The sequence below is a fragment of the Alternaria arbusti genome (genome assembly GCF_024043155.1).
Source record: "Alternaria arbusti strain BMP 1465 chromosome Unknown scaffold_4, whole genome shotgun sequence".
Classification (NCBI taxonomy): domain Eukaryota; kingdom Fungi; phylum Ascomycota; class Dothideomycetes; order Pleosporales; family Pleosporaceae; genus Alternaria; species Alternaria arbusti.
In genome coordinates, this window is record NW_026249944.1 from 1,116,627 (window position 1) to 1,132,327 (window position 15,701).

The window sequence follows — 15,701 nt, forward strand, 5'->3', positions numbered from 1 at the left end:
GCCCAGCCCTCGAGGGACGTAGGGCTAGGCAGGGCCTGCCGAAAGGGCCTTACCTCATCACTGCCCGCACATGTCAACGTGGGTCTAGCGGCGCCGGAAATTCGGCGACGTCACCATGAGTTTTGAGCATTGCGTTATCTTTTAATAAGTCGCCGCGTGCGCCGTCATATTTTATATACCCATTCGACTCCATACACATACTCGTCCAAACCCCCAACACTAAGCGTATACCTGGCGCACGATTCTCAACAGCCGCCACATTCTCACAACTATTCACCATATACCCAAATTCCGAATCGGAGCAGTTTCTACCTAAGACAAGATGAAGGTTCTTACTAAGGAAGAAGAGGCGGCGCATTACAAGTGAGTAATACACTCTAACGGCGATGGGAGATTTGTACTGACAGCTTCCAGTGCCACAATCAAGGGCGGCTCGATAGGTGGTGCCATTGGTACGGCGATAGGTGCTGCAGGTGTCATGGCTGCGAGCAGAAGATACCACTCATTCCGAGCGCTCACAGTTCCTTTCCGGGCTTTCCTGGTCGCCTCAACAGGAACATTCATCGGTACGTATCTCTCTATCGCGAAATTCCGGAGTTCGATTGCTAACAATGCTACCCCACAGCCGTCATCGCCGCCGACCGAGCCTCCGCAGCATACGACATCGAACACACACCCGAGAAGAAGCGTCAAGTCGAGCGAGAGAAGGAGCGCGAAGCCCTCTACGAACAAAACAAGACCGCTCTCCAGCGCGCCAAAGCCTGGGCGACCGAAAACCGATACCCGCTTCTCTTTGGTTTCTGGGTCGTCTCCATGGCTGGATCATGGCACATGGTCAACCGCAACCCATACCTGAGCGGATCACAAAAGCTAGTGCAGGCGCGTATGTACGCACAGGGTGGCACACTGGCAGCGCTGCTAGGCAGTTTTGCGATTGAAGGTGCGGACGCGGCCAAGGGTCAGGGAAGATGGGAGACAATCAGGGTTATCGACCCGAACGATCCCGAGCACAAGCATGTTATCGAGAAGAAGATTCACCACGAGCGATATGCTGGAGAGGACCAGTGGAGAGGTATGTCAAAGTCGTGAATTTGAATGTGGGAATAGCTAGCTGACTTGATGATACAGAAATGGTAGAGGCTGAGGAGCAACGCGAGAAGGAGCGCAAGGCTGCTGCTGCGGACAAGGAGCACAAGGCCAAGCAGCATGCTGATGCTGCTAACAAGAAGGAGAAGAAGGCTGAGAAGGAGGAAGAGCAGAACAAGAACAAGGCTTAAGCGTGGACTGAGTTAATGTTCCACACTATCCTCCTACGATCTCGAATGCCTCCCGCCCTACCTCCAACCACCCGATTCGCGCCCGATACGGCCTCCGCGTTGTCTTTTCAACATCTTCGTCCTCATTTCCCGGCGTTTGGATGCAAAATACTCTACGACCTTGACCTTGTACCTGTTATATCTGTACGACTAGGTTGTGTTCCGGCAGTTGGATCATAATGCGTTGTATGTACATATGAGCGCGGTTTAGCGCACCTACGAAAACCACATTCTTATACTACATCATTTGATTGTGCGCCGATGCTGTCTAATTACGCGTTTATATGTCAGAGCTATACCATATTCCTTTTTGTAAACTGTCTGACCTTGCACGTGTGGGCTGTATGATTCTCAGGGTCCATCATGACGTCTGCGCTCCTAAGTTGGTGCATCAAGCACGTCACATGCTTTCGCGACGAAGCTAGCTGGTGCATACATGTTGTGAGACTTTCTGTTTTGTGATCGTATCTTTGGATTTGACTATCACTGAGGTTACAAAATTTTCTCTTCACCATTGCGTCTTGGCCAGTATTGAGAAATCGTCTCTTTGCGTACCACTCACACCAGCAGCTTCGATTATACTAAGCAAAACGAAGAAATGAGTCAATCAGACGTGTCACGGACGCTGGAAACGATTTTACAGAAGCTCATACCCAAGACCAATCTCGTCCACCCACCCAAGAAAGCCCAAGATGCACAACTCACGGCGACAATCGCAGACCTACATGTCCACCCTACCATCGAAGCACTACTACACATCCTCAACCATGACTTGGAATCTGCACATTTTCTAGTGCGGCACATGCAGGCTCCGCCAGCTGTGGAGGGGATGCTGCTACACGGTATCTTGCACCGCGCGGAGGGCGACTTCAACAACGCAAGAGCCTGGATAAGCGATGTCGCAGATGCATGTGAAGGCTATCAACCCAAACACAAAGAAGATGGTCAGAAATTGGATGCCGAAGTCGCGAAGCAAGTTGGCAGCAACTCTTCCATCTCGTCTTCCCTGATCGAATTCGTCTATGGTGACGAGGAGCCCAAGAGTCTGATCGACGCTGTTGAGGAGTTTCGAGGCAAGAAGAAGAGCGAGAGAACGGATGACGAGGAGGGCATTGAAAAGAGGATAAGAGACGAGGCGGAGAAGGTGCTGGCGTGGTGCAAGAATAAGTTTGGGGACGGGGTGTGGGAAGATGCGACGAAAGCCTGGGTCAAGAACAGCGAGGAAATCAGCAAGATCAGCGGGGATATGGTTAGTGGTGGTAAGGGACATAGGGAATTCTGAGACTAGAGATGGTGTGGGCGGTGCCATAGCACGCGTAGTGGGGGTTGAATTATTCTTGTTACTAGAACGCCCGCGCCGTTGAGCGAAGACATCTGGAGCGATCCTTACGGCGATCTCCCAGATTTCGGTAGCTTATCGGCACCTGTTCTAAGGACACGTTTACCTTCAGGAACGTCCTGTCAAGCGACCCAGTGATAGTACCGTGAAAGCGATGCCAAGACGTGATGATTTGTTCCTGCCCACGATCGCAACGTGCATCCCCACTACCGCGCTCAACCGTGGTTCAGATCGACGTCCTCGGGGCAACAGCACGTGAGAGAAGCAGCAGGAATGAATGTCTCAAAGCCTGTATACAAACAGAGGGCATGATGCAGGCGACCGTCATCTGTACGGCAGCAACCACCGCCTGGGCTTAAGCGAGGATCAGGGCCAGGGTGCAGCGGCGAATGGGCGTCGACGCTCCAGAAGCGGTCGGCCTGTGACATCAACGGCCAGCTTTCACCCCTAACAACGCCATTATTCTTCCCGCACCACGTGCAGCTCTCGGCTGGACTGTACACCAAGCAATCATGGCCGACGATTCCCTCAAAGTGAATGGCCAGGGCCGTCCCAGCAACGTCAAACACCACACGTCCCCCTCGCTCATGATGAACGCCCACTTTGCCGGCGTCGGCGACAACGTCGACAAAAGTGCCTATGAACATGGCATCCAGGTCATCGACGAGGACAAGATGTTCAAGTATGTCTTCTCCGCGTGCAGGCAATTGGGCAGAGGGGCAGTAGGCTAATGGGTTCTCGCCATGTAGCACAAACGTCTCTACATATCTCAACATCGAGAAGGTTATCCCCGCCGGCTTCAACTACCACCTCATATCCGTCTTTGGCTCGCAGTCTACCGGAAAGTCGACGCTGCTCAACTACCTCTTCGGCACCCAGTTCGGCGTCATGTCCGAGCAGGAGCGCCGCCAGACAACAAAGGGAATCTGGATGAGCAAGAACAAGCGGGAGGAGGGCGGCTCCAATATGGCTGAGAACATCCTCGTCATGGACGTCGAGGGTACAGATGGCAGAGAGCGAGGCGAGGACCAGGACTTTGAGCGCAAGAGCGCCCTGTTCGCGCTTGCCACGAGCGAGGTCCTCATCGTCAACATCTGGGAACACCAAGTCGGACTGTACCAGGGTGCCAACATGGGCCTGCTCAAGACTGTGTTCGAAGTCAACCTACAGCTCTTCGTCAAGGACAGCCAGTAAGTGTTACGACTATCCTTAGCCCTCACGTGCTGACGATTACTAGATCCACCCCCAGATCCCTCTTATTCTTCGTCATCCGCGACCACCTCGGCACGACACCCCTCAAGAACCTACAAAACACCTTAATACAAGACCTCTCCAAACTATGGTCGACCATCTCAAAACCCAACGGCCTGGAGAACTCGCGGATAGAAGACTACTTCGACTTCGCCTTCGTCGCCCTCCCCCACAAGATCCTACAACCAGAGAAGTTTGAGGAGGCAGTCACACAGCTTAGCAGGCGGTTCAAGGAAGGGTACAATGACCCGAGGAAGAGCGGACTCATCGACGAGGCGACAGCACCCATCTTCCTACCCCAATACCACCGACGGATTCCCGCAGATGGTTTCTCGGCATATGCGGAGGGTGTGTGGGATCAGATTGTCAACAACAAGGACTTGGATTTGCCTACACAACAAGAGCTGTTAGCTCAGTTCCGCTGTGACGAGATCTCGCGGGAGGTCCTCGTTGCTTTCGACGAAAAGATCACACCACTGGAAGACCAACAAGCCGAGCACGCTCGCACAGGACAACTTTCTGTCATTGCCGACCTCGGCCCTGCGATGAGCGCCGCACGAACCAAGGTCTTCAAAGACTTCGACACGAACGCGAGCCGATACCACAAGGGCGTCTACAAGCGGAAGCAGGCAGAACTGGAGGGCAAGGTGGACACACGGTTGAAGGCACTGTTCCAGAAGCAACTCACAGCTGCTCACAAGTCCGGGGTGGAGTCCTTCAGCGAAGCCGTCAGTGCGGCGGTGAAGAGCGGTCAGAAGAAGGGAACATACGACTTCGCACAGATTGTCGATTCGGAGAAGAAGCAAGCACTTGCCAAGTTCGAAGAAGATGCGAAGGCCATGGCGATCGAGGGCGCGGCCTGGAGCAGTCATGAGAACGAGTTGAAGATCTACAAGAAGGACCTTGATGACGTCTCTGGCCGTCTGCGCAAGGATGAGATGAGGCGTCTGGCCACACGAATCGAGCGCTGGGTACGATCAAGACTAGACGAGTCTGTCGGTCTGGAATTCAACAAGCTCGGATCCGGTCGAGGCGGTTCTGGCGCGCCCGAGCATGGCGAGCGACCACCAACAGAGAAGGATCTCTGGGACCGTGTCTGGACTATCTTCACCGAAACTGTTTCGAGCGCCGAGAAGCGATTCACTGACCGCGCATCCAGCTTCGATGCTAGCCCCGAAGAAGTTGAGGTCGGTCTGTGGAGGTTACGGCGGAAGTCGTGGGCTGTCCTCCGCGCGAAGATTGACGAAGAAGTCATGGAGGGCAACATTCTCTTGAAGCTGAGAGAAAACTTCGAAGACAAGTTCCGCTACGACGAGCATGGCGTCCCAAGAATATGGCGACCCACCGATGACATCGAGGGCGTCTACACCAAGGCCCGCGAGTCGACGATCACCGTTATCCCACTCCTTGCCCGTTTCAAGCTGGCGAAGACATCAAGCCCTCCACCGCTCGATGCATGGATCGGCGAAGCTCCCGCGTCAGCAACCGCTGCGGATGAAGACGATCTGACGCCCATCGGTGGCTTAGACGACGAAGAGGGCAAAACCCTGGAAGAGGAGATGACCATCCTCTCTGACGCCAAGCAAGCCGATCTCCTGATCCGCTTCAAGAAGACCGCAGATGGTGTGTACGTAGAAGCTAAGCGTAGCGCGATTGGCGGTATCACACAAGTTCCGTTGTACTTCTACGGTCTCCTCCTCGCGCTGGGTTGGAACGAAATCGTAGCTGGTAAGTCTCTATCCTCCATGCGATGCAACCCCCTTGCTAACAACTACCAGTCCTCCGCAACCCAGTATACTTCATCTTCCTCATCCTCCTCGCCGTCGGCGCCTACGTAACCTACACCCTCAACCTATGGGGCCCCATGGCACGCATGGCCAACGCCGCCTCCACACAAGGTCTTGAAGTCGGCAAGGAGCGTCTTCGCGCTTTCCTCGAGAGCTCGGATACTGGCCGCCAAGCCATGGCCATGAGCGGCGGTATGAATGAGACTAGGAGGCACGAGGATGTCAGGATGGACAGGCTAAATGGCGATGGCAAGAAGAGCAGAGCCGAGGAGGAGGACCTCGATGATATTTGAGTGAGTGTCGTTGTGACTGGTTGGCTCTTTTGGGTAGATGCTGGATAGCGTAGGATACGGAAAAGGGATTGTCTGGCTTTGATAAGTGTGTTTGAGCACTCTGTTGATAGAATCCTAGTTGTTGGGACGGTTTCGTTGGAATGCGAAGTTGGATAAATGAGTCCGATGGTCCAAGTCGATGAGCGCGATTGGGCATGTGAATGCTGCGTTGGTGGTGATGATCGTCAGCAGTACAGGCGGTTCCACGGTTCAAACTCCGCGCTACCGGTGTATATAAACCACCTTTCTGGCCATGCTCTCTTGTCCTCATACACTCTAAAAGCTTCCATCTTTTATTACCAAAAAATCGCTATGAGCGATCCATGTGGACTTCGCGGCCGCCGCTGGTTCCTTATTCCAAAAATGACTGCAACGAGATTTATGTCTTTTCCTGCAAAACCTTCGAAGCACTTTTTACACTCGAAAATTTGGATTGCAGATCGGAATGTTCTCTGGTCCTCTGTCTCTGTTCAGAGATACTATTATCCAAAATTCTACATTTGGCGACCTATGTGGTTGGCCTTGCCTTCTCCAGCGCGAGCGACATATCTACCTAAATCCAACACTAAGTCACAAAACCTACCAAAAGGATTGGACACAGCGGTCATGTCGGCGGGACGTTGGCAACTGTGTTACTGGTCAAGATGCGAGACTTTGGCGGCACATCCAGCACTCGGACGGCAACGGATACCAATATAAATACACCTCTTTTCTTGACGGTGTTCCAAAAATATCTCCTCTCTTTTTCAACTCAAAAGAATACATGAATGTCGTGATGGAGAGGTGTTGCCTGGACTCAAATATCGCGAAAATACGTTCATTCCCCGCTTTAAGCGATCCGGACTCAAGCTGATGAAAGAAAAGTCATGCGTTGTCTCTCCGGTCAGCCAAGAAGCTGGTATTAGAAACGACAGGAGTACTCACCCATGTCGTGGGAGTCTGCTTCTCCTTTCTTCTGGACTTACGAGAATACCGACTAAGAAATCAACTTCGACACCTACTCGACACCTACCCGGTATGTCTAAGACCCAAGAGATTTTTTCATAAGTGGTATGCAGTCATGGGCTGGCTCGTGCTCTCGGTGCCTATAAAGTCGTCTCCATCATCGGTACCCTCGTCTCCACGATAACGACAAGGTCTCTTCCCGATTTCCAAAGCAAATGATCTCCATTTTATGAGCAGGAAAGAGAAGTCTAAACCACAGGCACACAATGCCATGGCCCTCGCCTGGGATTTTGGCGAGAATGCTTGAAAGATGTACTTGGATGGCACACGATCTTGCCGTCGTCGAAAACAACTCAAAGCCTGTATCATAAGAGACTTCCCAGAGTACGAGGCTTTAAGTGAGCGCTGTTCAGATCAAAATACGCTATGTAGAAACACATGATGATACGTAAAAAGCATCAAGGACCTACCTACGGTTCTCCCTTTCGACTTCGACATCTAAAGTCCGGAGTGCTTCAAGCGATGAAAACGAAGATACTGCAGAACTATGGATCGTTTCTTTGTATGATCTAGATATCATGCCTACAATTCGACTATACATATCTTCCTCTGGAATAACTTCCTAAACAACATTACCAAAATGACATGTCAAACTATTCGATGAGAGAAGAGAGAAAAAGAAAATAGCAAAGATGCCTACTCATGATCTTGATGGGGACATTGGTATTCATGAAGCAAGGGATATGCTATCTCATCGGATCAGATAGCTCGACATAGAACGACTCTTGCTTCCACTTCTGGCAATGAAGTATCGCTACAAAAGGTTGCTCGCAGGCATCTATGTTCGTGGGCTGGCATAGTTGACCAGACTGAAAATATCGAGTTGGGCCGCGCTATGCTTTTCCACATGCGAGACCAAGATACTTCTCGTAGTCTACTAGGGTATCTAGCCAATATTCGGGCTACGTGTCTACTATATAAGAGGCTTGTACGTATATCGCCTTTCTTCTCCAAATATCAAGGTTTCGTTTCTCCAAAATCCGAAACCCTGCGTTACATGACCTTTCTTCGGGCCGAGAAGTACCCAACCAATAAATGCATGTTCTGGTCGTCGTACACGAGCGGGATCGGTTCGTTCCTGTTGTTGTTCAGACGTCTTTCCATCAAAGGCGTGGCAGTCCAGTACCATGCCGCCTCACTCACGGTGTCGACTCACCATAGTACAACGAGACCAGTCTATGTTGTTCAGTTACTCCAGAACAGTGAGATCCGCTTCTCATGAGTTTGAGAATTCGCTACGAGCGTTACTATAAAGTCGTCGATCCTGCTTCTCGACCTACTCTCCATCTTACTCCTCTTTTCCGGAACTTTACAAAACCCACGATAAAGAGTTTATGGGTTTCCCTCCGACTTCAAAAAGTAAAACGATCGAAACCATGACTGAGTGATTGGGAGAACTCACAGTATCAGTATGTGCAGACTACCTGGTTATCCTGATCTTAGTTCGAAAGTTTGAGCGGCTCAATTTATGTCCTGTCCAGCCACTTGCAAAACCAGAAAACGTCAAGAAAGCCTGGCATGAGAGTTGCCAGCCACTATTTCTCATCTGCGGCTCGACTAGCAGACTCCTAGATCTATAAATTCTGTCCTCTTCGCACTCCCACTCAGTATCGCATTCGTGTCTCCAATCTCAGAGCACCAAAAGGACCAGGGTGACTGGGCATGAGATTGTTTTGGCTTCTTTAGTCCTCCAAAAAAGCAATCCATGTCGAGATATGGCGCTCGGTTCAAAGAGAGCGGGAGTCGGCCTAAGCTCTACATCAACCAAGACATGATCTCCTGTGAGAGCAGTTGCGAAAACAGTACTCGCATTAACACATGCTGATTGGCATCTGAAAAAGCTCGGTTATTCAACGCATGTGCGAGATGACTGCCAGAGATACAAACGCGGGCTTACTATGCTGTTGCTGTGGATAGCCCTGGTCTGGGATTATAAAGATCCGATCTCGCACACGAACCCGTTCTCTTTTCACATATTAAATTAAACGTTCTACTAAAACAAGATCGAGCAATATGCATGGTGTGAGCTGGTGCACAGAAGACTATAACGAAAGAGCCATGGACTGAGTGTGAACGCTACCGGCTGCGAAAAATCTCACGAAGAGAACACTATGTCGCGCAGACGATAGGAACCGATGTGTATGCCTAAGCAGAGAGGGTATTCTTGAAAGACGTGAGGAAGTAAAAAGTAGATGCCATCACCAAAACAAGACACCGCCAGAGTCAATGGCGGCTCGGGCCCCTGGAGAATATCATCATAGCTTCGATCACTCGATCTATAGCCCAACCAAATCGCCCCACCTAAACACCAAACTTCCTCGGATCCAGACTCCCAATCTGCGCACTCTTCACATCGCCATCATACACAAACTCACTCAATAACTTCCCCGTGGCCGGCCCATTCTGAATCCCCCAACAAGTATGCCCCGCACCCATCAGCAAGCCCTTCACACTCGTCTTCCCAATAAGCGGCCCACTCCCCCTACTAACATTAGGCAAATAGCACGCTTGTCTCGCCGTAACCTCCCCATCCCTCAGCTCCTCGGAGATAGCCGACACCTGATCGAAAATCTCCTGACACTTGCTCTCATCGCATTGCACGAGATCTGTGGATGTGGGTAGGGGAACGAGGTGGTCGCCCTCGCCGCAGGCGTAGACTTCCTGGTTGGGCCGGGCGTAGATTTCTGGGGTTACGGTCTCCCCGCGTTTGCTGTTGCCGCGGGGCATGTCTATTGAGGTGAAGAGGGCGTAGGCGGAGACGGGTCGGGAGGGGCGGATGGTGACACTGTGGGCGCGCAGGGCGGAGATGGGTGATGGCTTCCAAACTGTTTTTGTCCAGGGGCCTGCTGTGAGGATGACGGTGTCGGCGGGGAGGTTCTGTTCTTCGCCTGAGTCTTTGCTCTTGTATGAAACGGATTTTACGGCGCCGGCTTCTTGCTCGATGTTCGTGGCCGAGCCGTAGACGATTTTGACACCCTTTTCTTCGGCGAGCTGCGCCATGCTTGTGGTGAAGTGATAGGGGTGCACTTGCGCCGTTGTGAGTGGCGTGCCCATCTCTTCATAAGACTTGATACCATCCGCTGCCACCCAATCGAGATCTTTCGGTACACCGGCAGCGCGTAGTAATCCAATTGCTCTCTGCGTGCGCTTTTGTAGACTGACCGAGTCATCTTTGCTCTTGCCGTTCGCACCGTCTTTGCCACCCTTGTTCTTGGCTAGAACACCGTACGTATCGACCTGACCACAGTGCACGGCTCGGTACCCCCAACGCTCAGCGCCGCCATGCTTCTCGGATAACTCCTGATGAAGTTTGTAACTTAACGGTACGATGCAGTTGGGGTATGCCCATAATGCGAGAAGACCACCTGCTTTTCCTGAGGCGCCACCAGCAATCTTAGTAGCTTCTAAAAGCGTGATGCTGTCTCTCTCCTTGTTAAAGGTTGGGTGGTGCGACAGGAAGTATGCTGTAGTTGAGCCAATGATGCCGCCACCTGAAGTCATTAGTAAGAAAAGTCATCGAGAATAGAAAACTTTCGGCCAGTCTTACCGATGATGACAATATTACGCTTCTGCTGTTCGGCTGCCATGATGTTTATTAGGCGCGAAGTTGCTCTTAGCATGAAGGTGTTGTCGAGATGCGAGAGTGGCGTTGTTGGTGTTGCACTTTTCGGAGAGATTTAAACCGACCACTGAGGTACGTCATAATTCACATGTGCGCGAATGTTCGCAGAACCGCCCTTAGATTAGTACACTTGACTAAGATGAAGATATTATTCTGCTATCAGAGCATAGGGAGGGCGACCTTAGTATCTAAACAAGTAAGGAAAATCGTGAGACTATCAGGATGAGACTGCGTCGCCTTAGAAGTCGCCGCCCATGTCGCCCATGTCATCGCCACCGCCCATATCTCCTCCACCCATATCGTCATCACCGTAGTTGTTCTCGACGTAGGTGTCACCGCCGTCTCCTGCCATTGCTGATCCGATAAGCCCACCTGCGAGCAGACCTCCTCCGGCTCCAAGGGCCATGCCTCCCATGCCACCGCCTCCCGGACGCCTGCCGCCACCCATGCCACCTCCCATAGGCATACCGCCGCCCATGGGCCGACCGTATGCTCCTCCTCCATAGCCACCTCCGTAGCCTGCATGACCGTATGCTGGTTGACCGTAGCCATGCTGTTGTGGTGGGTAACCGTGCGATGACGATGAATGGGATGAGCCAGTGGCCTTTCCGAGGATCTTGCCTAGCAGTCCTTTGCCCTTGCTCCCTTTGTCTTGTGTACTCGAGTCGTGGTGTTGCTCTTGCGGATACGAGCTGGTGGTCTGCTGCCCATAGCCGCCGTACTGTGGTGGTTGCGACTGGCCAGGCTGCTGGTAGTAGTCGTTCGCATGTCCGCGTGTGTCGCTCGAGTGTCCGTTGGCGCGCGCTTGTTCTTCTTCTTGTAGCCTCCTGGCAAGCGCCTCATCCTCGCTCGTGTTCGCGTATGGGTTGTTGCTGCCAAAGCCTCCCTTCTCGCTGGGGTATCCGCCTACCGCGCCACTTGCTGGAGGCGCATATCCGGGGGGTGCGCCGGCGGGCGGGGCTTCGCCGGGAGGATAGATGGCCTCGGTTGGCTTGTCCCATTGCGACTGCTTTGTGTAGGTGTTGACGTAGAACCACTCGTTGTATTGTGGGTTCCAGACGGCCTTCCAGCCTTCGGGTACCTTTGGCGGGGGAGGGCCCTGTCAATACTGTTAGCGATGCCATGCGACACCAATGCTACGATTGCGATGTACATACTGGTGGTGGTGCGAAGTCTGCCATGCTGTGAGGTTGATATGAGAGAGCCGAGTGTCGGATGTGTAGGAAGGCGAGTAAAGTTGAAGAGATCTGATGTAGATTGCGTGTAACAGGTAATGTCGCAATGTGAGCTGCGGGGTGGTGGGCTAATAACCCAGGGCATTACGCGCGAACGGGAGCTCCAGTCGAGTGCGCGTCATCGTGGCGAACGAATAAAGCGCCACGTGCCTGCTGAGCCACATTGCGCCACGGAATCAGTAGTTCTCTTGGATATTATGCCGTGGTTCCGTAGATAGTGCGCGACGGTTTGGTCACGAATGGTGGACCTTGAAGGGTATTCTATGGAAGTGATGTCATGGGAAACCTGGGATGCGAACAGCCCTACATAAAGTGGGCTAGTCCCAAATCGGTACAGCTAAGAATATGAGGCCTGTAAACCTGTAGGCTCCTTTCTGTATTTCCCACCCTCCTCCTGGCAGTTCCCTGATGTGCGCCTCTGTCCAGCCACCTTTCTAGTAGTCCGTCTGTTCTACCACCATGCAGATGCCCGCGTCTTCATACAGCTTGCCACAGTCTTCCCGAACCATCTTCTCCATCTCTGGTAGAGATTCCCACGTCGTGCCTGCAGCTAGCCCTCCCGTAGGACCACCGATATTGATCATCGCCGTGGAGACAAACGACGATGCCACAGCGCTGATAAAATTGAAGGTTGCTTTGTCGAGGTCCGGCAATACGTTTTGCATCTTCAACACAGCCAGTTGTTCTATAACTATCTTGGTCTGAATATTGCTGGTCATATAGCGTAGAGCGATGTGCTTCAGGGTAGCCGGAAGCTGGTCTTTGAGGAGAGCGTGGATGGTCTCGGGCTCTTGCTCGTCGTATGGAATGCTTAGGACATCCAAAAGAGGTATTTCCAATGTTTTGAGATTCTCGAAGTGCTTTAGATTGCTCTGTTCAGACTTGATGCTAGAAGGGAAAAGCATTAACGACCGCAGCGAGAGCTTGGAATGCGCGAATGAAGCGAAGAGGTCTGGCAGAGCGATGTCGGATCCTGTGACTGCATCGATCTGAGCTGGACCAGGTCGATAGGCTATAACGACCAGACTCTGGCCGAGCATAATCTTACGCAAGAGGCGAATGTTCACTCCGCATCCGAGAAGGACAACTCCTTCGAGTTTGGTCGAAGGAAGCGCCTTGATCGTGAATCTATGACCACCAGCGGCAATGGCAATAAGATGAATCTTCCGCAGGTTTGGTGTAATGTCGAGAAACTGTAAACTGTCCTTGACGACTGGCTCTTCCACGCTCGTGTTCGAGCCGTTGATCTGTAGCGCCGAAACCTTCTGAAGCGCTGAGCTGGAACGTGAGAGGAAGTGATGCCTAAATGTTGGTGCACAAAGTCAGCATGTGTCTCAAACCATTTCGCATAGTAGATTCACTTACCAATCGAGCAGCGGAAAAGGGCTCAATCCATCGATACGGAGGACTTCCATGTTGGGAAGTAAAGCCAGGATCAGCACAAGCTGCGCATCCTCTACACCCCGACCCAGGAGGCGCAGAAAGTCGCCGTCCTCCTTTAGTGACGTGTACCACACGATGCTCGCCTTGAGCGCCGGTACTGAAAGCGATGTAGGCTCCGAGACTATACCGGCCTTGACTGCAGCCCCAACGAACAACTTCGATCTCGCTGCAGCTGAATCTCGAAGGCTCTTTTCTGTGCTCGTGAATGATGGGCCACTCTTCTCGGTTTGATCGACGTCCCTGACTTCCGTGACACCCCGCCATGCGGCTCCTGTAGCAACCTCATATTCCGAACGCCATCCGCGGATGTCGACGCGCTTCACCTTAGCCGCAAGGTCGGGTCGCTCGCATACAGTACGGAGGAAGAGATGGAAGGGCGCCTTTGCGGGAGCAGTGCGGTTGAGGTAGATCTTGTAGAGGGTGTCGATGGCGGAGACATTCGCCTTCTTTGACGTCAGGGCGAGTGCGCGAAGAGCCGATCGGGGGAGGAGGCTGGCGACCTGGTCGAGCAGCTCGGTTGGTAGTTTCAGGAAGCTGGCGACACCGGTAGTCTGCGCGCTCGCCATGGTGGATGTGGGTGTTGATGTTGGCAGTGTCGTCATTAGGTATCTGTCTTGTTCGGGGAGGAGCGATTGATCGCTACTCAGAACTCGTGGTAGTGTCAGGAGCTGAATCTTCGCGATTTGATCTCAATTACTGGGAAATAATGGATGTGTGTGCGGACGGCCAGTATCCGCCAATGGGAGTTCTCGCGACAAACGCTCGTGTCGCAGTATCGCATGGTCCTGTTGCCAGGTCGACTATACGAGCGCGATGCTACGCAAGTCTATTTTTTTTATCACGATACTGGCTCAATTCGCCGTTGACCTCAAAGATTCAAAGTTGGAGTTCCAACTTTCCAATGTTCCTCGCTATCCTCTTGTCCGCTGCGTCGCCCGGGTACACGTGCCCACAGAGCCGCGTTCACCTTCACTTTTGCAGAAACTTCCACCCCTGTCTCAGACCTTCTATTGTGACGCCTTTTCATTTTTTCGCTGCCGCCTACAGCGCACAGGCTCTTAGCTTGGCGCCCACACACGGCGTATATTGAGTTTCTTCCAGCCTTGTCCTCCACCTCTTTCTTCCTCCACCACCACGCAGGTAAGTGCTCGCCCCCGACTCCCGCTTGCTGACTATCCCCGCGAGGGTAGCATTCCCTCCCTACGAACTGGATCCTCTTTAGCCTGTCAGTATCCTCCTAGTCTTTGCCCCCAGTTCACACTGCCAGCGATTTGCTTGAGCTCGTGTCTCTTGGGTACTAACGCTGGATCCGTGACTCTCTGTTGTAGGGAGGGCGTAGCCACACTGTCTTGCACCCGCAGCTCGACAGTGCAGCTTCCCCCACTCATCCCGGTGTTATGGACTGGCCCCAGCGGCAATGCCTCTGTATACGACGGCATGCTATGGACCGCATGAATCCAGAGCGTTGGGGAGATACGCATACCACCGGGTGAGAAGAGAGCCACAGATATGGAGTTGCCTTCGGGCTTCCTGACAGACCAAATGGTCCTGGCCTGATCCCCATGATGGCTCTGGCGGCTTAGCACGCCCAAATAGAAGTAAGCGGGGTTTGCCATCCATCATTTGTGCAGAGAGTTATCCCAGCCCTTGGTCCAACAGGTACCCACTGGGGTAGGCACACCCGCAATGGGTTAGCACATCACCGAGATGGAGGACGACATATACATATACATGTATCGACCGGCGACATCGACCGGCGATACCGACCAACGACGCCCACCGGCAACATCGACAACCGACGCGGCTATGATCTCACAAGCTTCGGCTTGCTGAGAACTTTCTTCCAATCATTCGGCACTCATCCAAGCGATGAGGATCGATAGGAACCTTCTTTTTTTCATTGAGTCTTCGCCCTGGTGGCGTTGCTTGAGGAAGAAAACTTTGCTTTATGACACTGGAGAGAAGTGACTGGGGTGACATTGCAGCTTGCTGCGCATCACACCCGACATGATGACAAGCAGTAATTGGAAGAATAACAGGTGAAGTGTTGCGCGAAGCTGAGTGTTTGATGAGAAGAGATGATAGGTAAATTGAATGAACGGTCAAGTCCCAGAACGCAGACACGACATCGTGGCGGGGATATGGTGAAGACAGCATGCGACAGCGCGATAACGACATGCTCCTGCAATGCGCCAAGTAGCGTAGGTACGAGCTGAGGTTCCTAGTCGTGTCGCTGAGAAAGTAACATCTGAATCTCCAACATTCACAACCGTTGGAGAAGACTGAGAGGCATTCTGATCGCACAAGTGAGCTGTTCGTTATGCGGACGAGGTTGGTGGTCTTTGACAGTCAAAAGCAGTAAGGAAAGACA

At 52.4% G+C, this 15,701-nt stretch overlaps 6 protein-coding genes across 6 annotated transcripts; 3 read left to right on the plus strand and 3 right to left on the minus strand.

Moving 5' to 3' along the window:
• Positions 1-322: 322 nt before the first annotated feature.
• Positions 323-1,277, plus strand: J4E86_004020 (uncharacterized protein; the record flags this gene model as incomplete). Its single annotated transcript, XM_051444568.1, has 4 exons — positions 323-363; positions 415-566; positions 626-1,072; positions 1,129-1,277. 4 exons carry the CDS (start codon positions 323-325, stop codon positions 1,275-1,277), a joined length of 789 nt encoding a protein of 262 aa, XP_051304193.1.
• Positions 1,278-1,914: 637 nt separating this feature from the next.
• Positions 1,915-2,598, plus strand: J4E86_004021 (uncharacterized protein; the record flags this gene model as incomplete). The annotated part of the gene is made up of 1 exon (XM_051444569.1): positions 1,915-2,598. The coding sequence occupies one exon, from the start codon at positions 1,915-1,917 to the stop codon at positions 2,596-2,598; it is 684 nt and encodes a 227-aa protein (XP_051304194.1).
• Positions 2,599-3,167: 569 nt separating this feature from the next.
• On the plus strand, positions 3,168-5,986 carry SEY1 (Dynamin-like GTPase that mediates homotypic ER fusion; the record flags this gene model as incomplete). The annotated part of the gene is made up of 4 exons (XM_051444570.1): positions 3,168-3,337; positions 3,405-3,845; positions 3,893-5,634; positions 5,685-5,986. 4 exons carry the CDS (start codon positions 3,168-3,170, stop codon positions 5,984-5,986), a joined length of 2,655 nt encoding a protein of 884 aa, XP_051304195.1.
• A 3,345-nt stretch (positions 5,987-9,331) lies between these two features.
• On the minus strand, positions 9,332-10,650 carry J4E86_004023 (uncharacterized protein; the record flags this gene model as incomplete). Its single annotated transcript, XM_051444571.1, has 2 exons — positions 9,332-10,521; positions 10,578-10,650. 2 exons carry the CDS (start codon positions 10,648-10,650, stop codon positions 9,332-9,334), a joined length of 1,263 nt encoding a protein of 420 aa, XP_051304196.1.
• Positions 10,651-10,890: 240 nt separating this feature from the next.
• Positions 10,891-11,833, minus strand: J4E86_004024 (uncharacterized protein; the record flags this gene model as incomplete). Its single annotated transcript, XM_051444572.1, has 2 exons — positions 10,891-11,751; positions 11,810-11,833. 2 exons carry the CDS (start codon positions 11,831-11,833, stop codon positions 10,891-10,893), a joined length of 885 nt encoding a protein of 294 aa, XP_051304197.1.
• A 488-nt stretch (positions 11,834-12,321) lies between these two features.
• Positions 12,322-13,896, minus strand: J4E86_004025 (uncharacterized protein; the record flags this gene model as incomplete). Its single annotated transcript, XM_051444573.1, has 2 exons — positions 12,322-13,165; positions 13,253-13,896. 2 exons carry the CDS (start codon positions 13,894-13,896, stop codon positions 12,322-12,324), a joined length of 1,488 nt encoding a protein of 495 aa, XP_051304198.1.
• Between the last annotated feature and the right edge of the window lie 1,805 nt (positions 13,897-15,701).